The sequence below is a fragment of the Gopherus flavomarginatus genome, chromosome 15 (genome assembly GCF_025201925.1).
Source record: "Gopherus flavomarginatus isolate rGopFla2 chromosome 15, rGopFla2.mat.asm, whole genome shotgun sequence".
In the NCBI taxonomy this organism is placed as follows: Eukaryota; Metazoa; Chordata; order Testudines; family Testudinidae; genus Gopherus; species Gopherus flavomarginatus.
Genome location: NC_066631.1, coordinates 20,003,938 through 20,031,243, shown reverse-complemented (window position 1 = coordinate 20,031,243; position 27,306 = coordinate 20,003,938). Strand labels below are relative to the sequence as shown.

The following is a 27,306-nucleotide window of genomic DNA, read 5'->3' as shown; positions in this document are numbered from 1 at the left end:
GGCTGCTGCCGTGCGGCTCGGGGTGTCAGAGGAGCAGGGGGTGGGGCTGCTGCCGTGCGGCTCGGGGTGTGCAGGGTGCACGGGGGTGGGGGCTGCTGCCATGCGGCTCGGGGTCTCAGAGGAGCAGGGGGTGCGGGTTGCTGCCATGCGGCTCGGGGTGTGCGAGACGCACGGGAGGGAGGCGGTGGAGGGATCCGCGCTGGCCGCAGCCCGCCTTAGCTCGGGGCGGGGACTCGCCTCCGCCGGGCTGCGCCTCTTCTCGCCGCCGCCAGGGGCTGGCTCGGCTGCTCCGTCCGCACACGTGGGGCGGCCCCGACATGGCGCAGCCCGGGCAGAGCGCGGCCGCCGCGCTGGCCTCCAGCCTGGAGTCGGTGCTGCGGAGCCGGGGCAGCGCCAACCGCGTCTTCGAGATCCTGGAGCTGCTGCAGGCGAGCGGGGGCCGCGGGGAGGGGAGCTGGGGGGGAGCTGGGGCAGGGGACGGGAGTCGGTAGCGCTGGGGGGGAGCTGGAGCAGGGGACGGGGTTCAGTAGCGCTGGGGGGGGGCAGGGGACGGGGTTCGGTAGCGCTGGGGGGGAGCTGGGGCAGGGGACGGGGTTCAGTAGCAGGGGATGGGGTTTGGTAAGGGGCTGGGGCAAGGGACTGGGGGAAGGGCAGGGGTCTGGGGTTGGTGGTGGGGGAGCTGGGGCAGGGGACAGGGTTCGGTAGCGCTGGGGGGGCAGGGGACGGGGTTCGGTAGCGCTGGGGGGGGCAGGGGCAGGGGACGGGGTTCGGTAGCAGGGGATGGGGTTTGGTAAGGGACTGGGGGAAGGGCAGGGGTCTGGGGTTGGTGATGGGGGAGCTGGGGCAGGGCATCAGTAGCAATGGAGGAACAATGAGGGGATCTGAGGGTGGTTGCAATGGTGCCAGGGTCTGCGGTAAGGGAGAGTGGGGGACTGACTGGGGTGGGCTGGGGGTGAGGGGTAGTTGGGGGGTTGGGACTAGGAGTCGGTGGCAGTGGGGGGTTGGGTGGTGGCAATGGGGGTGATGTTGGAGGCATGGAGGGGCCTTTGCCAGGCGGTTCCTATGGACAAGCTTGGTCAGCCCCGATAGGAAGGTTTCCTGCTGTCTTTGCCTCCCCTTTGAGTCCCCATCTGCCTCCCTGCGGACCAGCTCTGTGACCTTGCTTCTCTCCCCCAGGTGGACGAGGAGGACGTCATCCTTTGTGCCATCAGAACCTGCAGCCGGCTGTTTGGGACGCTGCTGGAGCGGGGGGAGCTGTTCGTAGGCCAGCTGCCGGAAGAAGAGACCTCTCTCGCAGGTAAGCGAGTGGCTGCTTGCTTGCTCTCTGCGGCTCTTTGTAAACCCTGGCCACGTGCTTATGTGACCCCAGTTCCCGGCATAATCCCATAGCAGCCTTGACAATTCACACTTTCATCAGAGGAGGTTAAATCTCCCAACATCCCTGAGGGTGAGAGGGGCTGGTAAAGCCTGATCTACATAAACATCTTGTACCAGTTTAACTAGGGAATGTCTACACTACACAGCCTATGCTGGCTTAGCCTTGTAGTGTAGATGCATCTTACGGCGCAGGAAACATCACCTCCCCAGCAGCACTAGCTGCGTCAACAAAGGTTTGGTTGACAGAACTGTGCTGGTTAGGAATGTGTTTTTTCAGACTCCCGACTTGACAATTATATTGGTATAGCTATGTGAAGTGTAGACTAAGCCTTAAAAATGAAAGTCATTAAACCAGTGCAATTCTCTAGTGTGGACATAGTCCTACCACATTGATATGAGGCCTAGCCTAACTGCATTCATTATAGGGGGCCTGCACTGTTTTAACAAGGTCTGTTTCTGAATCGCCATAGTGAAATCAGTACCAGATATCAGTAAAGAATAAGTCCTATAGGGCTTGGCTACACTTGCGAGTTAGAGTACATTAAAGCAGCCCTAGGCACCCTAACTCCTGAGGTGTCCACACTGGCAAGGTATGTAGAGCGCCTGGACTCTGCAGCGGGAGCGCTCCTGGTAATCCGCCTCCAGGAGACGCGTAAAGCTTACTGTGCCTTGACTGAAATGCCCAGATGTCAGTGTGGACGAGATGTTGCATTATTGCGCTGTGATTGGCCTCTGGAACACCTCATAATCCGCTGAAGTCAAGTGGCCACTCTTCTCATTGTTTTGAAATCGGCTGCAGGTGAGCGGATATCCCCTTTCAAAGCGCCGTTTCTGACAGCTGGCATGCTTATTTGGTCTGAGACAAAGCAAAGCATTAATGTGGAATGCTGCTGTTGTGGGAGGGCGGGAGAGAAGAAAGTCTGCTACTACTGTCTGAACTTACAAGACAGCATGCTGACATGCCCTCAGCCCCCCAAAACACACACTCTCTCCCCCCCAAACACACAACACACTCCATCCTCCTCCCCCATTTGAAAAGCACGTTGCAGCTGCTTGCGCACACTGGGATAGCTACCACAGTGCACTGCTCTTTGTGGCATTGCAAGAACTGCTAATGTGACTACGCCAGTGTGCTTGCAGCTGACAGTGTAAACGCACGGCAGCATTTTCCTTGCTGCAGTCTCCGAAGGCTGGGTTAACTCCCGGCACTCTACATCTGCAAGTGAAGCCAAGCCCTTAGTCACCATTTGGAAAGGATGAGCTTATAACAAACACACCTGACTTGGAGCCAGGAGATCTGGATTCTGTTCCCTGGTCTGCCACAGACCTTCCTGTGCGACCTTGGGCAAGTCACTTCACCTATCTGCACGGCAGCTTGCTAACTAAAATGGGGATAAGGCCTCCTTATCCTGCAGCGCAGATCAAGGCTTAACATAAATGTACTTTTTAAGAGCCTCAGATAGAAGATGCCAGAGATTCATGTTTTACAAATGGATAAATTGAGGCCTATGGGGGTTGTAACTTTTCTAAACTCACTGATTGAGTTAGTTCCTGAACAAAGGCCGGAACACGCCTCGTAATGCCTGTTACCAGCTGTAACCCTTAGACTGATACCCTCCCTGAGCAGGACTGTCAGAAACCACATTAACTTCTCTGATTTGCTCCATTTCAGTCATGCCCATGGGCATTCAGAAGCCCCTCTCTTTATATTTTGCCCTTCAGATAACTACAGTGCAGAAGACAAATACAAAATATGGATGAGGCATCGTTATAACAGTTGTGTCAACTGCTTGGTGGAGCTGATGGGCCATGAGTCTTTTCAGGTCAAGGTAAGTTTTGTTAGTTTAATAATATGTTGCCTTGCGCCGGGTGTCCCTTCCAGAATTTGCAAAATAGGTAGGGACAATACTTAGATGGGATGCTTTTGAGGTGAACACACAGGAAGATATTTGCTCCAATAGGTGACTCCCAAGGAACCTGCTGCCTGCTACTTCCTGCAATGCCCATTCGCTGGGAACGGCGAACCGCAGCCACTGGAAGCTGCGGGGACCTGTGCCTACAGATGGTTGATGTCAGCAAAATGTCGCATGGCCTGCAATCAGCTTACCCCTGTTGTGCCGCAGTTTGCCCACCGCTGTCATAAAGACTCTTGCCTTCCTCCCTCAAGTAGCACCTCCAATGCTGTCATATATAGCTGAGATTTCTGTTGTTGTCCTATCATCATATTCATCCTGACTAGAGTGAGCATCTCTAAGATTTATTGTGGGTTTTATTTTTAAATCTTTCTTTTGTCTCCTTTAAAGGAATTATCACTCGTTACCCTCATGAAGTTTGTTGAGTTGGAAGGGAAATACCCTTTGGTCAAAGCAGAATGGAAAGGGAGTTTCCATTTCCCTCGTGAGCTTTTAAAAGTGAGTGGCAAAACTTAAAAGTAGTTGATGTCAACTATTCTGTGTCATGCACAGAACGTAGACACTGGGGACATATGTTCATCCTCGGACGCCATAGAAGACTAGGCACTGACTTTCTGCTGTTTTCTGAGATAACAGAAGTCTGAGGTAGCTCATGGCTAACAAAAATATCTCTGTTAGTGTTTGTGTATAATAAATTTTGACATGCTACTTTTTTTCAAAACCCTTTGCTAGTTAGTTGTGGAGAACTTAATCCCTTGTGAAGAGGACTCTTCGCTCCTGATTTCACGTTTCCAAGAATACCTGGAGTATGATGACATTCGGTACTTTGTGATGAAGGCTGTCGCTGAAAATATTGGGCAAGTCATGCAGAAGACACAAGAGGTGCTTTGAATATTACAGTTGAAGTGGGTTTGGGTACCCCTCAGTTTGGAAGCTGCAGCTTGTAAGTGAAGTGAGTGTCTGGGATTCTCCAGCCATACCTGGAATGCCCATCATGGTCCTAGAGAGAGAGGTGTGCTCCTTTGCATGCCATGAGCTCTTTCCTATTTTATTTTTATGCCAGGTTTACAGAACGCTGTCCTCCATTTTAACTAGGCGTGTTTTTCTGGATTCCTTTGCAAAACCTCCTTGATTGGGTACTGCGTTCTGATTTAGCCAAACCTGAGCAATCTGGAGGGCTCAGCTAGAAGGTTTTGATTTTTGCTTCATTCTCTAGTGGGCAAACATGGTCGGTTTGTTTTTTCTATCAGCAGCAGCCAAGTTTTTGTTTTGTAAAACAAGGGTTAATTCAGACTCAGGTTTTATATTAGACAAACCAGGAAAATTTAAGACTGGGAGAGTTTGTAAGAATGATTGATTCTAATGTTGATTTGTCTCTGAATCTAACATCCAGAGCTTTGTTTTAATGTGTTTTTCTAGTTAAATGCTGTCATTGCTGGTAAAATAGACGAATGTTCAAGTCACTGATCCTTTGTGCGACTCTTACTTATGCATGTGCTTTCCCTCCCTCCCCAGGTTCCGCTTCCAGTTTACCAACAGAATGTATTTTCCCTCATTTCATCAATTAGCATGCCAAGCCAAGAGAGTGAGGTGGTCAGTTTCATGGTGAAGCAAGGTTGGTTTTTGTCGTGTTGCAATTAGCTTCATGTGATGGCATATGAGTAGGGGGGGAAGCATGCTTAAGGGTGTTTGCTTGTTAGAACTCGCTAATGTGATTAAAATCGCACCAAATGTAACAAAATCCAACTTCTGCAATGCAGAACTTTAAAACGAAGTATCGTAAACGCTCATGACAGTGTATTTAAAAAAGAAAACATTCTGCAGTCCTTTTTTAAAACTGCTTTTGAGGATCTACCCTCTTCTGCTGCCCTGGATCACTGTTTATGGAGGTATCATCTCCACCTGCTAATAGAGAGACATGCTCTTGAGGAAAGACAAACCATGGTGTGAGAGCGCCTTTATAAAGCTTTGAAACATCCAAACCTGCTTAATTGCACGAAGTGTCCATGGTTGGTTATGGTCATTTTAATTGGCATTTATTCCTCCTTCCCATCCATTGCACTTCAACCAAGATGGTCTGGGCAAGCCTAGATTCTCATTAGCTCAGAAGTTTAAAGATGTTTGTTCCTTGTATATTTTTGATCAAACTGCAACGACATGAGAAAATCATACCTTGTTTAACTCCTCTGTGTTTAAATCTGCATAAGAACAATTTGATTAGTGATGTCCAAAGTGAAAAGCTTTTCAGATGTCCACAGCTCCATGTAGATTCAGCCTGAAATAAAACTGTACTCAGGTGTGCTTGGCTCACTGTAATAATTACAGTGTAGCTATTTGAAAAGGGCCAGTGGAAAGATGTCATTTTTTTTTGGTCATTTCAGATTAACTGTTTGTCTTGCTTTTTTCCTTAAACAGCTAACCAGGAAGAATGGAAGGTATCGAACCTAAAGGTAACAGTTCATTTGATAATTGGCAGAGTTGAACTCAGTGTGTTCATCAGTACGTTTAGCTCAGTGTTTGCATTTTTGTCTTCAGGAGCATAAGCGGGCTTTTGAAAGGATGTGGCTTGGCTTTCTTAAACACAAGGTGAGTGGGAGCTGGCCTTTATTGCTTTAACCTAGCCTCCTCTAACTCTTGTTACTATTGCCGTCCTGGAATTTTCTCAAATCGTCCACGCAACTTAACACTCTTGGTGTTAAGGCTGATTCCCCGTCTCTGTCGCATAGCTCCACCTACCCACTCAGGAACCCAAAATGTTTTACATTTAGGGTCTCTGCAGGCACAGGATCGGGACCTTTGTCTCTGAACTATGCTATATCTGTCTAGCCCTTTCTAGTTTTCTTCCTGAGTCAACCCTTCTAGCCTTTAATTAGGTGGTGTTTCTCTTCTCTGCAGCAAGTGTTTAATGTGATGTTTCCACCTTCACAGCTACCCAACGGCCTTTACAAAAAGGTTCTTGTAATTTTGCACGACTCTATCCTGCCTCACCTGAATGAACCCACCCTTATGATTGACTTCCTGACAGTCGCCTATGACATAGGTGGGTAAAGAAATAGACTTCTGTGAATCTTGGGGAATTACTGTGTCTGTCTTTATAGTGTGGTACGGGTGGGCTGCAGCCCCTCTGCCTTTTTGGGGGGCGATTTAAAGGGGGACCCGTCTGGCTGAGTCAGTAGAGGTGCGTTGCCTTTGGCTGGAACGGGGGAAACAACCTTGAGGAAAGCAGGGAAAATAGATAAAACTTCAGGGTCCTGGAGGGTGAGGTAAAGAGAAATAAACCAAATTGGTTGCCAGTACCTGTTTGAGAAATAACTTTTTATTCCCGTTCTTTGTACGTAAGAAGATCCTGCTCAGAGCTTTAGATTGAGGCATGTACCAGAAAGATTTCTTAAACCAGAGAGTTCAACCAGTGCTGTTGTGAAACAAGCTAAGCTTCCACCTTGTCTGTGTTTAAATATAAGATGCACCGCTTTCCTGCGGAAGTGTGAATTCCAAGGCAGTATCTTTGTCTCCAGATATTGCCCTCGGGGGGGGGGATTAGGCCAGCATTACTGTGCCTCTTTCAGCTCCTCTCACTTTGTGCATGTATCCTTTTAACTAGAGCTAAAATCACTCAGTAGCAAAAAGCTCTCTAAGTGATTTGTGAGTCTCTGGTAGCCTTTAGTTGAATTCACATCCCTTGAATTTTACAGCCAGTCATTACGCTGGGGGGTTTCACATAGGTTAATTGCTACAGTTTCGAGTGCTCTGAATTTTCTGTCCCTTCGGGGTCCGTTTCCATTAATGTTTGCTACAGAGACCTGTGATGACCTGTCAGCTTTGCTAGATCTTACTATCCCACTTTGCTCTTTTATAGGTGGAGCAATCAGTCTTCTAGCCTTAAATGGGTTATTTGTTCTGATTCATCAGCATAACCTGTAAGTAACAAGAACATCATCTTGTTTAAAGGGACAAGTGTTTTGTTTGAGTAGAGTTTTGCAATTCCTTCTTTATATATAAAAGGGACTGACATGGATTCCCCAGTTCCCTGTGCTCTAAAATTCCCTCATTAAAAAGCAAAGTACTGCAGGGTTCTGCAGTAGGGTTCATCCCATTGGGGGTTGAGCTTGTTTGATAACCTGGGCCTTACTATAAATGCCTAAATGGAAACTGAACCCCTCTCGAGCATGTGAGTACAGAGCCCTTGAAAATCTAGCCCCACTTGTGCAAAGCACTGCAGTTTTCATGAGGATGCTGCAGGAGTTAGGGCTGTTACTAGAGACAATTGCAATATGTTTTCATAAGGTGTGGGTCACACCCTTGGAGCTGGTTGTAGCTCACATCAGAGAGATCTGGGACACATTTTACAGTGGGTAGTGAAGCAGTACTCATTGAGCAGGTTTGAGCTGGAAAGCTCCCAGTTGTGACTTGATCCCCGAGAGGGGGAGAAAAGGAGGCGAGATGCTTGTGTGTGTTGTAGGATGGGGTGAATTTGCTCTTTCTCTATGGTTCTAAATCACCCCTGAATAGGCACCAGCCCTTCTGCCAACCTCACCCCTCCCCGCCCCCCCAACCTGCTCCACGAATGAGTTGACTTTGCTTTTTGCGGCGTCCTTTGCTCCACGACTTCTCTCTCTTTCCACATCTGAGCCTTGGTGACGTTGGCCATCCCAGTCCACTTCCTGGTCCCCGTTGCAAAACCCACCATTGTCTTGTCAGCAGTTTGGGCTAGGGGTGAATGGGCATGAAGACTTAATTGCCCCTCCAGGAAAAGGTGAAATCATGTTTGCCGTGGGTGGGATCTTGCATTGCCTCTGTCAGTGATCCTGAGCCACTGTATCAGTGGGAGCTTTGCTGTTGATTTCAGTGGAGGTTACTCAAGCCGGTGAGAACTCCAGGCACCAAAGCTGTCCACAAAAGCACAAAACTCACCATTGTTTTTGGTGGCTGGGGAGAGGAACCTCCATCTGGCAGCTCAGTTGAACGAGGCCAGATGAGGGTGCCCTAGAGAAGGGAGTTTAGGGTATAAGGAATGCCTCCAGGTTACTTACAAATCAAGAATTTGCACATCTGTTTGCTTTTTCTAACAGGGAATACCCCGACTTTTACAAAAAGCTGTACAGCCTCTTAGACCCCTCCATATACCACGTGAAGTACCGAGCCCGGTTTTTCCATTTAGCCGATTTATTTTTGTCTTCATCGTAAGTACCTTTTTGATAATATTTGCCCAGTTATTTCCCCCTGTGTTTCTGTCCAGCCAGAGACTGCCCTTGAACAGTCCCCTGTGCTCGCCGACTAAACATATTTTGCTGTGTCTGTAGGATCTGATACTTGTTAGCCTCATGTAGGAAACTGGGCTTGAGAATGTGACTTAGTCTTGTTCCCTCATTTTGCACTTGCAGAATTTTTGACCATTTGTCATGTGCCTGAATAGATGAAAAGGGTAAAAGTGCGGTTGTGTATCTGAATGTTATCTGCAGTCCGTTATGTGCTTATGCTGCTCTTCAGTTCAGCTGGCTGCTGTTTGAATCAGTAGCTGGAAGTGGTGAGCAAATAGCATTCTCTCCGTGGCTTTAGTAGCAAGTGTGCAATTCAAGAGTAACATGCAGAGCACTTGCAAGGTTTTGCAGGTGGTTAAGCCATTGAGAAGTTGCTGGCCCTTTTTTACAAAGGGGTTCAACAGCCTGTCTTAACACTGCCAGTTGAGTGCATGGAAGGAAGAAGCTAGATAAACAACCTGCTAATTTGAGGCTATATGTCTATCGCTCTTCTGCACCGATGACATACACCAAGAGTAACATAGTTTGTGATTTACCACTAGAAAATCAGTATGAATTTCTCTGTGTGTTAGTCCACAAGACTGAGTAGCTGTAACTCATCATCCTTAATCCTAGCTCTCCTGTCCCAGAGGAAGTGCCTAGATTGGCTGATGGGCGAGGTAAAATGGGTTTGGTTAGTAAAAATAAGGACAGCTGTCATATACACTTATCAGGCATTGCAGACGAGTTTGGTCTTTTCTGACAATTGGAACACTCACCTTAGTCCTAAAGATATTTCATAAATGTGTCACCATGGCCTGCGTACCAATTACACTTACACACACACACACATACACACACACACAACTTCATTTAAATAACATTATTGAGGTCACAAAGTCAAGCACTCACAAATTAGCAAATGCATGTATAAATTACCACATACAAAGCTACGAGTCAGTCTCTGCTGGAAATGTCCATAAAGAGATGCCACAGATGCAGATCAAAAGATTGAGGGGAAGGGGAGATGACACACAAGAGTTTTATCGGACATCAGAGAAATTTGAGATTCTAGGCATGGAGCACAAACGGCGGTGGATGGCAACGTGGTGAATGACTCATTGACTTTCACTGGGACTTGGGTGCCAGGCCCCAATTAAAAGAAGCTAAAAGAAAAGGTTAAAGTTTTTGCTTGTAGCGTCTTTACATTGGACAGTCCAAGAAGGTCACATCAGCATGAAGATGTGCTGTCAGCGACTGCCTGTGTTGTATCTGGATCAGATTTTTAGGAGCCACATGCTGCAGAGTCGCCTGCTAGACGCTAGCTAAGGCTTTGACACTTGCATAACTTCTTGGTCTCTCTTGTTTCCAATAGGCACTTGCCAGCATATCTGGTGGCAGCGTTCATAAAGCGCCTCTCTAGGTTGGCCCTCACCGCTCCGCCTCAGGCTTTGCTCATGGTCATTCCCTTCATCTGCAATCTTTTCCGGAGGCACCCAGCTTGCAAGGTTCTTGTGCACAAACCTGGCGGACCTGAAGGTAATAGGAGAACGGAGAGGGGGCTTGCAGTGCTCTACCAAGCGTTCACAAAGGGGCCAATCCACCAGCTGGGGAAGGTGAAATCCCATTTCTGGGTCCCTTCCTGGGTTTTTTTAACAAAGATTCAGAGTAGTCTGTGTCCCTTGTCTGTCTCCAGGATTTCACAGTCCTCATGGCCTATCTATCAAAGCTCCCCAGTCCTCTCCAGCCAGCTGTTGCCCCTTGCCAATGTCTTCCTCTCAGTCATTTCCACCCGGTAGAGGCACAGAGCTGCTTCTAGGTCCTTCTCTGATGCTAAGACTCCCTATCTGTTCCTCTGCCTTAGAGGCAGGCAGCCCTATTTGAGAACGTCTGCAGGGCTAATGACTAGATGCAGGCGTGTGGCCCTGCTGCGACAGCTCCCAGCTTGAGTGGGCTCAGGGACTGATACAGCCACACACCCAATGGCACCATGGTGCTAAAATGTGTATTTAAAACCAATAAATCTAGAAATCAAAGGGTTCTGGAGCAAGGCATGGCAAGTAGATTCCTTTTGCTGAGATCTAGCTGCTATACCCGCCATTCTCTAGGTGTCCAGCTAAATAAATGCTTTCCGAGGACGTCTGTGTGGATGGATATGTGGATACCCAACTGGTGCTTTTTGATGCCCAGGTTGAGATGCTTCAAAGGGACTGATTTTCAGAGTGTGGCTGCTTGGCACTTTCTGGACATCAGGTTTCAAATTGGCCCCACAAAATCACTAGTCACTTGAAAATGTTCGAGTCTGTAGGTGTTTTGAGTCGTTTTAATCTATTTCTTGGATGGCCTGGGGCAGACTTTATTGTGCTCAATATAGAGAATGAAAATTTATTTTGGATATGAATAAATATGCTCAGTGTTTCCTTAGTTCCCAGCATTTCTCCTACCAGGTTGGCTTAACAGCCTCTAGTGACAAGTTGGGGCTGTGTGAGACTTCTGTCTAAGCTTCAAATCATTCTGGCATCTTGCCTCCAGTTCTCAGAGTCTGTTACAATTCAGCAGAGTTAGCCACGGTTTGGAGTGCAAGCAGCCCTGAGGTCTGCCAGGTCACATCAGTGCAGGCTTATTCTTCTACCGCCGGCGTGTCAGATATGGTTTCTTATCCCAGTCTAGCTATGCCCATTGCTCTCTGTTTCTGCCATGTGTCCCTGGTGGTGTATGTATCCCCATTCAGGGAAGCTATTAGTTGTGCATTATAGATGTTCCTATTAATGTCTCTCTTTCTCTCTCAGATCTGTCAGAAGATCCATACATTATGGACGAGGAAGAGCCATCCGAAAGCAGGGCTTTGGAGAGCTCTCTGTGGGAGCTACAGGCAAGTCCTCCAATAACCTGACTGGTGCAGAACACAGAGCCCCTGCTTGCCCCCCTTCTTTGCTTACTTCCCACCCCCCCCCCCTTTTCACTGCATTACTTTACAATAGGAGATGTCACTTAAGGAACATGGTTGGAAATGAGCTGACTTCCTGGCCGGTGTCCTACTTGCCTCTTGCCCCTCAGTTCCAATTGTAATGCAAATTATTTCACATGCACAAGAGCTGGGCTGTAGTTCTGTGGAGGAAATGACCCCTAAGTGCCAGTCCGTCTGGCCGCACAACCAGATGCACGCAGTTAGCTGCAGAAGATGGTACTGAGCACAGCAAATATCCTGCACTAAATAAGCAAGACATTAGGGCCGGGGTAAAAATGATCCCACTAAAAACCCTTGTGGAGTTTAATTGGGACAAATCCAGTTGGGCTCTGTGGAACTGAAAATCTGTAGCAGGTTCTCCCCTTCTTTGAATCCTCCCGTGGGATTCTCTAGCCAGGCAGAATGTATTAAATTCTGTGGTGGCTCTAAAACTCTACAGCAAGGGTATCTTTTCAGGTTTCAATTCCATGGCGCTTTTGCATAAGGGAGGAAGCCTGCAGGAAACTGTGTTTGCGGGAGCCTGACCTTGGTCGTGATGGACAGTCAGTCCCTGCCTATGCTAACCAGTGTCCCTACGCAGGGTCTCCCTGGGTTAAGGGGCTGCTGACCGCATGACAGGTGGTAGGAGGCTCTATTTCTAGATGCTGCGCATCGATGTTGAAGGTGGGAAGAGCAGCAAACCTATCACTGTTGCTCAGGCTATAAGGCCCTAATCCACCATGTTATTTGGGTGCCTAACTCCCGTGGGAACTAGGCACCTAAATACCTTTGAGGATGTGGGCCTTAGTCAGACTAAACTAGTGCTGTAACAGATCAGCAGAGGTTCAGATGCTAGCAGTGGGGTTGGGGAAGCCCGATGGACTCGTCTTGCCCTCCCCTGATTATAGAACGTACCTAGTTCTCCTTGGTGCTTCAGACTCTTCAGAGCCACTATCACCCTGATGTGGCCCAAGCAGCTGCCGTTGTGAACCAATCGCTGTCTGAACTAGAAGATGATGTATCGGAGCTCCTGGAGCTATCTGCCTATGAGGTAGGGTTGTTCGCTGGGTGTGTGTTTGAACACTAACAATGGATGGGGGCTTGAGCGAGATCACGTCCTGCGGGGGCTGCTCAGCTTCAGCACCTGCTGTCCAGGTGGAGTTGGTAGCCAGGCTCGGCGAGGCACTAAGCTCTGCTCTGCCTGCCTGGTGGGAGGGGCGTAGGAGTGGGAGGCTGTGACAGCAGCAGGTCCTGATTACGCCAGCCAAGTTGTTACTAGTTTAATACTCATTTACCAGCTCTAGTCTGTCCCGGAGAAATCTCAGCTGTCAAAATATTTCCCCCTGCCACCGTCTCCTATTGGAGCGTGAGGCAGCAGAGCTTTGAGCCCTGGCCCCTTGCTAGGTCTTAAGTGCCTGGACCTTTGCGCTGGGGGTGAATTTTGCCTTCCATGCATTTCTTAGTGCTGCCTTCACCTTGTTCCTTGTGTGATGAGATAAAGGGTGCAGCTCCCTTAAACCTCTTGTCTGTTTCTGTGCTGCCTCCTTTAAAAACGGTTTCTTTTTTCCCCTGTTGTCACATAATCAAAAAGGCCTCAAGAATCCCTGGCTTTCCCCTTTCCTGCTCTCGGTGTGGGGATAAATGTCTAGCCTTGCGTGACTGGAATTTGTATTGCCAAAAAAAATACCCTTTTGCTACAGAGTTCTAATGAAACCCAAATTGCGTTTGCATTTGTTTAAATAGCTTTTTGATAGAGAGCTAAAGAAAAAAGTCACCAGCGTGCCCCTGGAGTTTGAACAAGTGAGAGGCTTGTTTGGCAAGAAGGACGATCTCTTTGCGGAGCATTTTGCGCTGGAATGATGCTGCCTTTCTGTAATACACGTTTCTGTATGACTGACTCTGACTGTGGAAGACACACCCAGCTGATCCATGAGTATTTCCGTTGAAGTTTGGCTGTGAAATCCAAGTTGATGGTTGGACTAATTGAGATGTTCCTGTGATCTTCATCCACCTCCACAAATGGGCTGCTCCTCCTCTTCCTAACAGATTCCTTGTTTCTCACTGGCCTCCCTTTTGCATTTTATCTTCACCTCCTGCCTGGGATCAGAAAGCATCTTTCTCTATGGGCAGTTATTCCATAATTGTTCACTGCTGGGTTCTTGCACCTTCCTATGAAGTGTCTGGTGTGGGTTATTGTTGATTGGATTCGGGGCGGGAGGGACCTGATGTACTCTGGCAGTGCACTCCTCACATTGGCATCTGGGTGTGTGGAGGTGAGGGGAGTGGGAACCTTCTGAGTCCATTAGACCTGGGTCCTGCCCGGGTTTCACTCCGGAGATGGCCCCACTCTTGTGGTGTAGGACTTGGGCCTGCTGCAGGCGATCTCAATATATGGCTTGTAAATTGGTGTCAGGTGAATGACGCTACAACCATTATCGTCTACATATATTTGACAAACTTCAGCTAGTAAGAAACTAGTTTAATCGGAGTAGTATTATAAACCTTTACAGGTACTGGGTTTTGGCTCCTGCATGCAGAGGCTGGAAGAACGGACTCGATTTCCAAAAGCAGCTGTTCACAGATGACACCAACTAACTCCATCTACTATGGTGGTGATGGGACCAAATTCTTGCATACACTTCAGTCACTTGGTACAAAGTTACCTTAGCAGAACGTTAGCACAGGCTAAATCTGTCCTGCTTTGAACATGAGCATACTCTTGGGGATTACTGTGGCTAAATTTCCGGTCAAACTGCAGTGGGAGGCCATGTTGATCCTGCGTATTATTTCCCGAGTGCTGAGAGTTGGTTAAACATAGTTCCACTTACAACTTAGAGGAAGAGAAATGTAGCCAGTGGAAGCCTGAATGCCAGTCAGGAGTTAAATAGTGTCTTTCCACTGTTTGATGAAGCTAGATGAATAGTTTGGCAAAGCCCCAGACTTGGATTTCCAGAAGTGATACAGAAATTTCCTTTGCTGTTGACTTGTGCTTGAATCTTGAAAGACGTTGAGTGCGCAGCTGGAGATCCAGTTACGTGCATGCTTAAGTTAAGCATGTGAGTAGTCTCTTTGAAATCAATGGGATCCAACGGTCTTAACAAGTTTTTAGCTCTGTCTTGCAACAATTTGAACAGAAAATGTTTCTCCATCTCCTGCAAGAAGCAGGTAGAAGGTGAGAGAGACCTAATTTTGGCAAGGGGTGGAAGGACAGAGGTAGAAATCTCTGCAGGGTCCTGCATAAGTTGGGACAGAATACATCCTATGATAGTGTCCTCTAACTGACCAGCTTTATGTTTTCTCCAAGCTAAGCGTGGAACAAGTAGCAAATTACCATGGGCCACATACAAGGAATTGAATAGATAATTCTATCGGTGGCTGTGAGAGGATTTGGCTGGGATATTCAAGGGATCTTTAGGGAATTTAGGTGCTGAACTCCAGTTGAATTTCAGTAGGAGCTGGGCACCTGACTTCCTTAGGGAGCTCCTGCCTTCATTATTGGCTTCTCACGTGCAAAGGCAGGAATGTGGTCTCAGCCAGTCTCCTTGCCCTCTGCTCCCTGTCTTCTGATATCAGTGGAAGGGTGATGCAGTGCTTGTGACATTAGCCAGTGATTTAGGAGTTCTGGATTCAAACCCCCACTGTGCCTCTGTTCCTTATCTGTAAAGTGGGGTGATAGCACTGCACTACCTTTAAAGATTGTGAGTTGCCCAGACACAACCGTCATGGGAGCCATGTAAGGACCTAAGATGTTCTTGAATAAACTTGTGTTGGATTTTTAACCTGACGGCTCCTCGATATGTTTCCCTAAATGTGCAGCCTTTGCTACCCTGCCTCAGTGTTACCGACCACTGTTACAATGAGACCTTGCTGCGTAGCCTGATCCCGTCTCTCACCTCCAGCTGCCTTCACCCAGACTTTGCCTTGACTGCTGTGCACATGAAGATATGAAGCGTGGTGCAGTCATTTGAATTTCACTGCAGAGCTAATTCTGGGCTTCTCCTGTTAGATCTTGTGATGGATTAGAGAGGGTCCATAGTTTCAAATGATGACTAGAAGAAGAGGAGTTGCCAGATGCACAAGCATTGGGTGTGAGAATGCATGAAAGTGTAGCCATTATTTGTAAGCGTGTGTAATACAACTTCTGTCACTTCAAACCCTGGAGAGTGCAAGGAAAACAGATTGTATCCTCATCCCCAAATGGTTCGCTTCTCATTCATTCTGTGTAAGATTAAAAATCTGGAGGTGTTCTATGTGCAGAACATTTAGGCATGGTTGACACATGAGGGGGTGGGGTTATGTTGATATAATCCCAAGTGTGGATTTAAAGGTGCCTCAACCCAATATAACGCATTCCCTTTCTTGTGCAGGAATGAGCTTTACCACTCTAAAGTACTGTTCTGGCCATAAAACTCTCTGTAGTAGAGGGGGGGTTGTGTGTTTGCACAATGGGGCCTCGTCCATAATTAGTGCTCTTAGGCCAGGGGTGGACAAACGTTTTGGCCCAGCGGCCACATCTAGAATGCAAAACTATTGAGGGTGGGGTAGGGAAACCTGTGGCCCCCAAACAACCTGGCCCCTTTCTACTTCCTGCCCCCGACTGCCCCCCTCAGAACTCCCAACCCCTTCAACCTCCCAGCTCCTTGTCCTGGGACCACCGCCCCCCAAGACCCCATCTGCATCCACCCCCCCTGCTCCCTGTCTCCTGACTGCCCCAACCCCTATCCACACCCCCGCCCCCTGACAGGACTCCCATGCCTATCCAACCCCCACTGCTCCCCATCCCCTGACCTTCCTGCCCCCCCCGAACCTCCACCCCATCCAGCTGCCCCCTGTGACCCCTTATCCAACCCAGCTCATCGCCCCTTACCATGCCGCACAGCCTGGCCGGAGCTCGCAGCCCAGTCCGAGTCAGCCATGGTGCCCAGCAGGAGCAGTGGGCCAGAGCGCAGGTGCAGCGAAGTGAGGCTGCGCAGGGGGAGGGACATCAGGGTAGGGGCTAGCCTCCCCAGCCAGGAGCTCAAGGACCGGGCAGGACGGTCCTGCGGGCCGGATGTGGCCTGTGAGCTATAGTTTCCCCACCTCTGTCTTAGGCGCTATGGTGTGTAATACACATAGGTTATATTGCTACAACTGTTTTCTGTAGACAAGGCCTTAGTGTGACCAGAGGCTGGGCTGTCAGAATGATGATACCTATTCCTACTAGCAAAGGAACACCCAGTATTTCATGAGATGGGGAAGGGAAGCAGAGTTTTTCTTACCAATCAGATTGACACCACCAGTATTCTGAGGGTTGTATGGGAGGAGGGGTACGCACGTGCGCAGGGAAATGTGTGAATAGAATCCTCAAGTAGATGCCCTCGGGCTAGGGGAATATTCCTCCTGGTGTAGGGGCACTGCTGAAATCTTGGAAGGGGTTATGTGGGATTTAAGCAGCACATGGGCCACGTGCTGACCCCTCTGCATGGGGGGGAATTTCAACCCAGGTGAGGTCAGATTTTTCTTTTTTCCCCTTTGAGTGCAGTAGCACTTTCCCATCTATATTAATCACATCAGCACTGCTGCAATCACCAGTGCTGTGTGTGGGGAACTCTTGGGCCCTGGACTTCTGAACAAGCACTTGCATTTATAAATAAACCAAAGAAGAATGAGCTGGGAGAGATTGTCTAGCACTGCGCCGGCTCTGCGTGCCCGCTCTTCTTTGTAGCGTGTATTAATGAGAAAAAGCCACTGGTGCTACAGGCAGTGTGAATTCTGAACTGTCTGGTAGCTGCTCAGCTTCTGTCAGCCAGGATCAAACCAGGGAGCGCAAAAGGGAATGGAAGATTCAGATTCCCACCGCTCATTCCAGCTTGAGGTGGACAGTTGAATAAGTAGCTACAGCCTCCATTGTGGAAGAGGATTGAGAATAAGGATCTAGACAATTTTAGCTCGAGTCAAAGCACTTCTTTAAACCAACAGTGCAATAGTGGAGCTGACTGGGAATTTGTCGACAAAACCTTTGTTGGAAAATGCCAATTAGTTGAAACCGAAACTTCCTGGGAGGGGGCCAATTTTGACAAATTTTTGCACTTCAAACAGAATTTGATTTATTTTCCAAAGGGATGTAGATGTAATGAAGGGGTTGTGGTTCACAGTTCAGCCTGCTGCTATTCTTGAGACAGAGCCGAGGGTCACCAACACCAAATGAACTTGGAGAAGGTTTTATGGTTCCACTCTGGTAGTCACAATGGCGTGGAATTAGAACAGAAATAAGATTCCGGAAGTAGGACCTTTGATTGTTGTAGGAAACAGGCCCAGTACTGGAAAACGCTCCCTCTATATTTGCACTGATGGAGAGTTTGGGGCCTTTTATTGACGCCACTGTTGCTCTGACAGGTGAAGTGACTTTGTAAGAGGAGCCGCCTGCTGGCTGTGGCCTGACTGCCCTGAGCTGAAAACACTGTGCGGTTGAACATCGCCCCTTGTATTCAAGCCTGATTCAGGACATGCATACATGGGTAATGTTGAGCACATGCTTAAATAGCTTCAATGTGACTTAAAAATATTAGGTGGTGGTGGTGGTAGTGGTAGTAGTATGGTAGTGCCGAGGAGCCCAGTCCTGACTCCACTGTATTAGGTGCTGTACAAACCGAACAAAAACACAGTCCCTGCCCCAAAGCTAGGATCTGCTTTCTAAATATGACGCATGAGTTAAGCCCGGCTTTAAGTGCCTTCCTTGCCTAGAGCTACTTTCTTAAACTGGGTACTTTGGTAACCAAAAGGTCCTTTCCCCACCTACAGCCCAGCTTGTCCTTGAGAAGATTTCCTCCTACCCTTCACAGAGCTTTTATCTTTAAACTCCCCCCCACCCCCGGGGAGGCATCAGGAAATCAGATGTTATAAATATTAAGTTTTGGCTGCCGTCACAGAACAAGCCTTATCAGGCTGCACACCCGCTGCTGCTACCATTCCACAGGTCCCTGCAGACTAAAGATTATAGATGTTTTAATCATACTTTGTATTAACTGGAGGCGAGATTGAAGTATGGGAAGAGAGAGGCATAAATCACTCCTGCTATTATTTGATTTTTATCGGGTCGGGGGGAGGCTGTTCTAGCACAAAAGGCACGTTTATGAAAACAGCTTCAATCAAACTCCTCCCTCCTGCCCCGCTCCGGGAGTTGTGTTTGTGTGGCAATGTGCTTACTGCCTTTGCTTTATTTTCCTAAACTCCCATTCATTTAAAGGCAATAAATATCAAAGCCTCCCAGGCTCCAGATAAGGGAGGGAGCAGTTCACCACAGTTGGATGAGCTTCTTCTATCTTGCTAGTTAAAATCCAAGTGACCGGGGGAAGTGGGGCGGGGGGGTTGAATCTGCTTGGTTGGTTTTTTTTGTTGGTTGGTTTTAAGATATTTATCATTTTTAATTAAGAACCACAGATAGAAATGTGCAAATACCAGCTGGAGCCATGGTGCTGGTTGAATTGTTTGCTAGATACACTGGCGAGGAAGGTAGGGGGAAATAAATCCATGCCCTGATCACCTTCAAAACTGGGGGCCTGCAGAAGGATTTGGTGCATTGGGAAGAGGGCCAGGGGGGTGGGGTTCTACTATTCTGATTAACAACAGTTTCTCGACTGGAAAAAGCAGATGTGGCCCTGTTCCAAAACAGAGACGTTGGTGCTGGACCCAAGTTGGTCCATCCAGAGACAAGTTAGCTGGCGACGAATGTAGTGGTACCACTCCCAGTGACTAGAGGCATAGGTTACACACCTTTTGATAATATATAGTCCTGCCATGAGCGCAGGGGATTGGACTAGATGACCTCTCAAGGTCCCTTCCAGTCCTATGATTCTATGACTAGTGATTGTACATGCTTGACATTCAGAAATCAGGGTTTGTAAATAAGCAGTCAGCTACGGTGCCCAAGCATAGCTGCGTGTTCTAAGTGCTCTATAAATAAGACCAGGAGAAAGCTGGATTGTAATTCATCAGCTGCCAATGGCTAACGACTTTTTCAGCACTGCCATCTCTGTGTTTTTACCACTATGTCACAAAATGTACATGAAGGCGAGGTTCCTGCCCAAAGTAATTTACAACCTAAGCCAGACAAATAGGGAATATGGGACCCCTTTTTCCAGTACTGTTATTCATATTCATGAACTGGAATCTGATGGACTTGAAGATTCACTGCGGTTAATAATAAGGCAGGTGTCCAGTTTGTGTGTAATTCACAAAGGGAGCCTCGGGTCTGTTTAAAAAACCAAAACCCAAACTTGCTTTTCTGCAGTGTTTCTCGGGGGGGACAAACCTTGCAGCAGTGAAACATGCAAACTCTCTCATGTGCTGAAGGAGGTCCCAGATCCCCTGAGATTGACGGGGAAAGTGTGGATCAGTCCCGAATCTTTAAGTGGGACGGCTGGGTGTTCGCTGCCTTCTGTGAAAGCCCACTTCACGGTAGACTGTTAGTCACATCGTTAAAAATCTCCGCCAACATCAGCAGTAATTGACATGTTCGTTGGCAACCTCTACTGCTGCTTAGCGTATGTGCAACATGCCCTAGCTGGCACATGGCCAGGATATTCGTCACTGAATTTGGTCCACTGGTTGTATCATTAGCTTCCCCAGCCTGGGGAGTGCGAGATGAACACTGATCCATGTCCCCTAGTGTCTGCTGAGGCCAGAGATTGAAGTGACGTACACTGTACTGTCTGCCCTCTCGTGCTTAGGGCTGCTCCTTTCCATCACCCTGAGGCATGTGGTTGGTTGGGGCCATGGGGAAAAACCCACAGTGTCACTATCCATGCTGAATGTCTCGTCTGCTGATCCAACACCTTCCACAAGCATTAATTCCCCATACATATAAAGCACTCTTTCTGTCTCTCACACGTAATAAACCCAAAAATTGGGCCACCAATCAGACCCAGTGGAATCTCATTTAAAGTGTGCACGGTGGGGACATGAGCGTCTCGGATCCTCACAGCAAATGTCCTCCTAATTGAGTTAAAATGTGAAGACTCCTTTTCTCCACTGGCACCCCCGTTTTGTTTGATAAAAGAACCGAGCAAACCTTATCACAGGGAGCAGAATGCCGTTCTGCTAATGCAGCTTCACTTGGGCTAAAGATATTTGATGCTTTAATAACATGGCATGTGAACCATGAGCGGAGCTGAAGTGCTTATGCTGGGAGAAGCATAAATCACGGGCAGCTTTGTTTAATTTTTGTCACATGTTTAGGCTCGGGACGAGGGGGATTTCTGCACTGTGATTGAGAGGAATGAGCGTCAGTCTCCAAGCTAGTAAGCGATTGAGTGATCCCCACCCCTGTTGCCCAAATCAAGCGACAGGCTGCTAGGAGCGGCTTGTTTCCAGCTGTCATGTAACAAAAGCAAAATCAGCTCTGTCTTCTAATGCCAGGTCTCCCCTACAAACTTACTTCGATCTGACTACGTTGCTCAGGGGTGTGAAAAATCCCTGGTGTAGACAGCGCTCTGTCGACAGGAGAGCTCCCATTGACGGAGCTGCTGCCTCTTGGGGAGGTGGATTAACAACACTGGTGGTGGGAGAATGCAACAGCAGTGCTGTAGGTGTAGCCAAGCCCTGAAAGTTAGGATGAAGGTGTTATCGCAGCAAAGTGGCACCACAGCACTTGGCGCCATCCCCGTGCTGCACTGGCCCCAGTGAGCCAGTCCCTATATTGTACAGGGAGGGAAGAGTTAACCATTTATGCTCAGCAGATCTCTCTGCTTAGGGGTATTTGCTACGCAACCAATGGGCAGCACATGCCATTGAAGGTGAATGTGTAGGCTAGCAAATAAACATTACTAGCACTAAATCCAATAAACCTAGACAGTGACTGAAATTATCAAAAGCAGCACCCCCTGTTGAACAGCACAAAGCTACATTAGATAACGTTTGAGGACAGTTCAGTTCTGGTTCCTCAAAGCCCTTATGTATGTGCTTAACCCTAAGTATGTGCCGAGGGACTGGCAACATGCTTTGCTGAATTGGAGACATGCTCTGGAGGCCTGATGTCTCATGCTGGAAACACTTCTTCAACAGCAAAAATGCAAGTACGTGGAACTGCAAAAATGCCACCATTTTTCACCAATTTCTTTTAGTGGCTTCCTGTTGAACATGTACCTTGTGATTTGTGCCACGTGGTAGAGGGCTGAATTGAACACTTGGGCCACAGAGCTCCCTCAGTCTGCGTCTGCACTGCTGAGTCCCATTGCTGCAAATGTCATGCATGGATTGAGGGCTTTGGTCCTAAGAGCCCAGACGACTGGTGTGTCCTGGAGAGGAGAAAACACTTGCTACCTGCATTGGCCCTGATTCTGTACAGAGAGCCATGTGGGTGCATGGGGCCAATTGTGTGCTTCCCTGTTTGATATGGGGGCCAGAGAGTGCAGCGCTGCCCTTTGAGAAAATTTTGCCCTTAATGTTTCATGTATAAGATTTAGTACTGCAAACAATTGTTCTCCCTTGAGTTTGTCCTATGCCGGCCTCTTTAGCTCCTAATCTACTTGCCTGTGTACAAAACTGTGGCAAACCCATGCTTTTGGAAGTAATCCGTTTTAATTGTTGTGGAGTATGAGAAAGAAAAAAAAACCCAAAAGACGTATCATGGGGGAAAGTGTCTGGGTTTATTCTTAACATGTTTCCATTCTTGCAGTATGGGGGCAGAGAAATATATGGTGATTAGTTTGCATAGAACATTCTGATGCTTGGAGGGAGGGGGGAATAACCCACCATACGTTGGCAAGATATTGCTATAGGATGGCTGTGCTGTGTTATTCACTGTAGGTCTAACCGATCAGTTACATTCCAGTCCAGCTGTGGGAATTGCAGTGTGATTACTTTTTGGAGGAGTGTATTTATCCTCTGGAGATGAGATCATGGTTAGTTTTTGGCAAATAAACATGCCATCAAACCTGTCCTCCCCCAACCACTATTTAGTGGTTTCTTTCTGTGTTGTACCAGTCGGTTGCAGGTGGCACAAAGAAAACCCAGAGGAGATCTCAGAGATCCTGTGGCAGAGTAGGCGATTTGAACCATCTTTCAGTGTATCCCTGCCTAATTTCAAAGAGCTGGCCTTGTTGGCAGGGGGCAGTTACTGACAAGTCCTGCTTCTTTGCGTTACTGCACATTTCCTTAGCAATCAGTGATGAGGCAAGTGAGGGGAACGAAACAGCTTTATTAACACATGCTGAGAGCGGGCCCCAGCCGTACATTTCTGAATGTAGGTCCCTGACCAGCCTAGGTCCCTCTTGAAACCTGGTCCTGTCTCTCCAGTTCCACTCCTCATAGTGCTGTTGACTAACTGGGAAGATGCTTGTCTAAAGGTTATAGAAACATCGATGGGCGAGATTTTACTTTCTTCTCTCAGCCATTTCCAGTTAAGTGTTCTGACTGACCACAAAGCCAAAGGCCTTAACAACGATTAGCATAAGTTGCTACAATAGTAAATCAGGATCCTTCTTACAATCAGAGGGCACATCTTTGTATGAAAATTGAAAGTGGGGAGCAAGGAGACGAGCAAAGTGGCTGCAGCTTATTGTGTGGGTCTAAAGAAAAGCAAAGGCCACGTTACAGGCTGGCAGAGATCAGTTACATAAACGTGTGCAGGAACAGCTCAGCAAAGTGTGGTGCTGTGGGCAAGGTAGGATGCTGTTCCATGGATGAGCCGCGGATGCAATGGGTCAATGAACATATGCGAGTCAAGCTGGGCAGAAACAGATCATGGCACTGAACCAAAGCTGGTCTGACTGTACCCATCTCAATCTGCTGTCCAGTCCATCTCCAGCTACCTTCTGCCACCGGACGTGGTCGGTATCAAAGAGGCTTTGGTGAGCAGGAGAAGTTGCTCACAGCAGCAGTTTTGTTCTGCATGACAGAATGAGGCTTTTTAGATGGATTAATTGGCAGTTACTGCCACTAGAGGTCAGTAAAGACTAAAAGCAGCTAAGAGTCCTGTGGCACCTTATAGACTAACAGGCTCCAAAACGTCTGTTCGTCTATAAGGTGCCACAGGACGCTCTGCTGCTTTTACAGATCCAGACTAACACGGCTACCCCTCTGATAGTAAAGACTAAGCATTAAGCTGGCCGCCCTGAGGCCAGCCCATCACAAGGCAGGCGTGAAGAGCAGCAAGTGGTAGTGGTGAGAAAGGATTATGTTGGGTTGGGTTCCCGGAGTAAATCGTTAAAAAGGTGAGGACAGAGGCAGTGTTGTTACCCATAAATATGGCCAACACAATACAATTGTGCAGAAGCACTTGCTTACTAAGGAATGATGTCAGTGACATTTGATTTACTGCTTCTCAGAAATAACGGTTCGTTTCAATTTGTTAAACAGCCAGACCACGCACGTCTGTTGAGAGAACAGGCCTGGAGTGGGCGCTGATAAATAGTCGTCGTCTCCCAGTGACCTTGGATCCTGGACTTTATTTTTTAAAGTCATTTGCAAACAGATTAAAATGAGGCCTCAGCCCCCTAATGCTTTCTTGGTGCTATAGAATTCCCAGAACCAGAACCTTTAATAGGTTAAATAATGAATCTTACAAATGGAGGAAGTGTTACCACATGAGAGGACTACATAGCTAGAGGACAAATCAGCAAAGAGAGTGGTAGTTAAAGGGACAGGTTCAAGGCTGATGCGCCTAAGAAACTGACCTACCATGAGGCAGTTGTATGCTATTAAAATATTTACCTTCAGGACTGCAGGCAGGCATTTCTTCCAGCCAGCTGAATCAGACATCCCTACTGCAGGCTGGGGAGGTGGAATTAAGAAAATCACAGGCGACCAGTAACGTCCCCCTGCTCTTTGGCTATTGTTGTAGCTCACGGTGTCAGCATGCAATGAGAATAAAATGCTTTTAACTGATGGTGCAGGCTTTTCTGCAAACAGCTGTCCTCCGGCAGCACCAGCATTGTGTTTATGGGCTGCGAAGCAGCAGCTTGTCATTCAGCATGGGCTCTTCTGTTCTAGCTGAGCTTTGTATGGCAGATTTCAATTACAAAGCCCATTTGAGGTCATTATTTGACTTTTGCTGCTGCTGCTGCGTTTCTGGGAGGCCATGCACAAAATAATATGGCCAAGCCCCCTTGAGTGCTGACACTTCCCAAGGTATCACAAATGGGATTTCTACCTCACTAGGCTTACAGCTGGTCCCAAAGATTCCTCACTGATTCAGAGCAGCACTTAAGCACGTGCAGAAGTCTCACTGGGGTTAAGAGGGTGCAACCATATGCTTGATGCTAGACATGTGCTTAAGTGCTTTCCCTACTGTGGAAATGGACTTTGCAAAACATTTATCCAGCAATGTCTGAATAAAATAGCAACAGTGCAAAAAAATTTGACCCCAAATGAACATGTTTGTCCTCAGCTGTATCCTTAACTCAAGAAACAATTCCATTTCAGATAACTTTAGAGCATGGCAAAGCCTGCAGGGGTCACCAGAGAGAATACACCAAGGATCAGGTCCAAGAGATCATAGTGTAGAAAAATCAGTATAAGTAGCTGAGTCACTGGTGCATTGGCAAAGAGGTGAAGGATTGATTGGGCATTAGGCACTTTCATTCCAATAGCTGCTCCCTCCAGCTCATAGGGAGGTATTGGAAATCTTGTACATCTTGGACAATCTTGTGTTTGTCCATGTTGAATCTACTCTAGATAAACAGGTACATCATCTGCCATTGCAGGGGCGGCCCCGCCTCTTCTTTGTCGGTGGCACATCATACTTTAAGTTCCTGAGGGTTGTAATACTTTGGTCTAATTCTGATTGTTGGGCTTGGAGGTGGCTGGATGATATTAGTGGCCTCTGACATACAGGAGTTCAGACTGGATGATGTGGAGGTCCCTTCTGGCCTTGAACTCTGACCTTAAGTCTCCAGGGATGTCAATCTAGCAGCTGTAAACTCTAAATTCACAGGAGCATCCCCACTCAGTAACTCGGAATCGAAATAAGATTCCAGGGATGTCAGTCTGTGTGTCACTTTGGATCCTAAAACATCTGGACCACGAGTGTGAAGTGATGGAGGCAGCTACAAGCATGGGTGAGGTGGTGGTTCAGAATATTGCCAGGCTGAATCATGTTGGGTTCCGTGGTCTGTAACCTTCCAAATGTTACATTTCCAGCCATTTTGACTTTACAAATTACATCCGTGCGATCTGCAGCTATGCTAAGGCCTGTATCTGTGCCAGGCCAAGAGACCCGGACCACTGTGATATCAGAGGTAGCTCAACCAATCACCAGCCTTACTCTACTGCTAATTTGCATGCAACCATTTCATTGGTCGGATGAGGGAGACTGTATGGATGGGGGATTACTTGGCCCAACTGCCAATGCACAAATCTCCCAGCACAACCCCTCTGATAAAAATCAACACCACTATTTGCACAACAAAAGAACCAGCAAACACAATTACCCCAAACACACACACACCCTCACCACAGCACAGACGCCTCCTTCATCACCTGCGCAAATCCACACAACTCCCCCAGCACAACACAACCACCCACAAATATCACTCTGAAGCCTAGAATACCTGTTGAGTCAGTGTGAAGCAATGGAAACAGCTACTGGGAGTCCTAGAGTTCTTTTGTTTAGACTACAAGCAGGTCTGGAATTTGCAGTCCGTTACCATCCAGTTTTTAAGTTCTCAGCCATTTTGTGCTTTTTTTATACACATGACTTTGAGAACAACACCCATGCAACAGCCCAGGCTATCATCTATTAATTAATATAATCCTACTGTCTGTCACTGGTTGAGAATGAAGGATCCCTCCTGGACTGTGTGGTCGGTGGGTAGAATCATGGTGTTGGGACAGTGACTCAAGTAGTTTGGCCTCCTAGCTGAATCCATACACATCTTTACCTACAGAAACAGGGCGATAGATTAGCCAGTGTGGAGACACTGGCCTGTGTTATACAGGGGGTAAGACTAGAAGATCTAATGGTCCCTTCTGGACTTGCAATCTTTAACCTTAAAAATCCATGAATGTATGATAATGGGTGCATTAGAAATACTCCTGGAGAGAAAGAATAAGGTGAGAAAGGGCAGCACCCCACTAAATATTTATCCCGGCCAACCAGGATTAATAACCCCTTTCTCACTCACAGAATCATAGAATTTCAGGGTTGGAAGAGACCTCAGGAGGTCATCTAGTCCAACCCCCTGCTCAGAGCAGGACCAATGTATTCGCCCAGCTGGCACTGAAGGGTTGCTACTATATCAGAAGAAAATATATAAGCCTCGTATCTGGTCTATTTTAGGTGTTTCTAATGTATCCATCACTCTAGTATCTAGACATTATCTTGCTTCTCTTTAATCACTTTTTGTGGTAGAGTTATTAAAGTAAAATTAAAATAGCTGCACAATAAAACTATGGTAAATTTGTCTTAACTGTAGTAAGATAATAGTGCAGTTGTGAGGGTTCTGTACTGCACTGAATTATGGTGATAAAATGTGTTGATCCACAGAATAGTTTTATGTAAGATCCTGCATAGTATCCATAATTTTACTACCGTTCAGCTAGTCTGATTTAAAAAAAAAATTCCTTCAAATTGATAACATTTTTGTACAGACTGTTCAGTTTTTATAATTTCTAAATTCAATATGGTGAAATGTTCCACTTGAGATAATAGGTGATGGGTCTGTCTAGTGACAGCTGTGTTCTAAGGATTCTTAGACATCATTGTAGCAAGGCATATGCCCACCATCATCGCAGAGTGGGAAATAGGTGCCCTCCTTGACTAATCTCTCTGGCTGAGGGTTTTCTGTTGTCTAGTCTATTGGAAAATGGGGTTTCAAAAGTGGGTGTCTAAAATTAGGCTCCTAAGTCCATATTT

The 27,306-nt window shown here is 47.4% G+C and overlaps 1 protein-coding gene across 1 annotated transcript; it reads left to right on the top strand.

Annotated features, from left to right (window-relative positions):
• Positions 1-317: 317 nt before the first annotated feature.
• NOC4L (nucleolar complex associated 4 homolog) lies at positions 318-14,572 on the top strand. The gene is made up of 15 exons (XM_050924124.1): positions 318-428; positions 1,177-1,297; positions 3,100-3,206; positions 3,681-3,788; positions 4,023-4,172; positions 4,806-4,905; positions 5,706-5,740; positions 5,826-5,876; positions 6,219-6,330; positions 7,147-7,207; positions 8,360-8,470; positions 9,903-10,066; positions 11,317-11,399; positions 12,412-12,525; positions 13,218-14,572. The coding sequence occupies exons 1-15, from the start codon at positions 318-320 to the stop codon at positions 13,332-13,334; spliced, it is 1,545 nt and encodes a 514-aa protein (XP_050780081.1). The 3' UTR covers positions 13,335-14,572.
• The last annotated feature ends 12,734 nt before the right edge of the window (positions 14,573-27,306 follow it).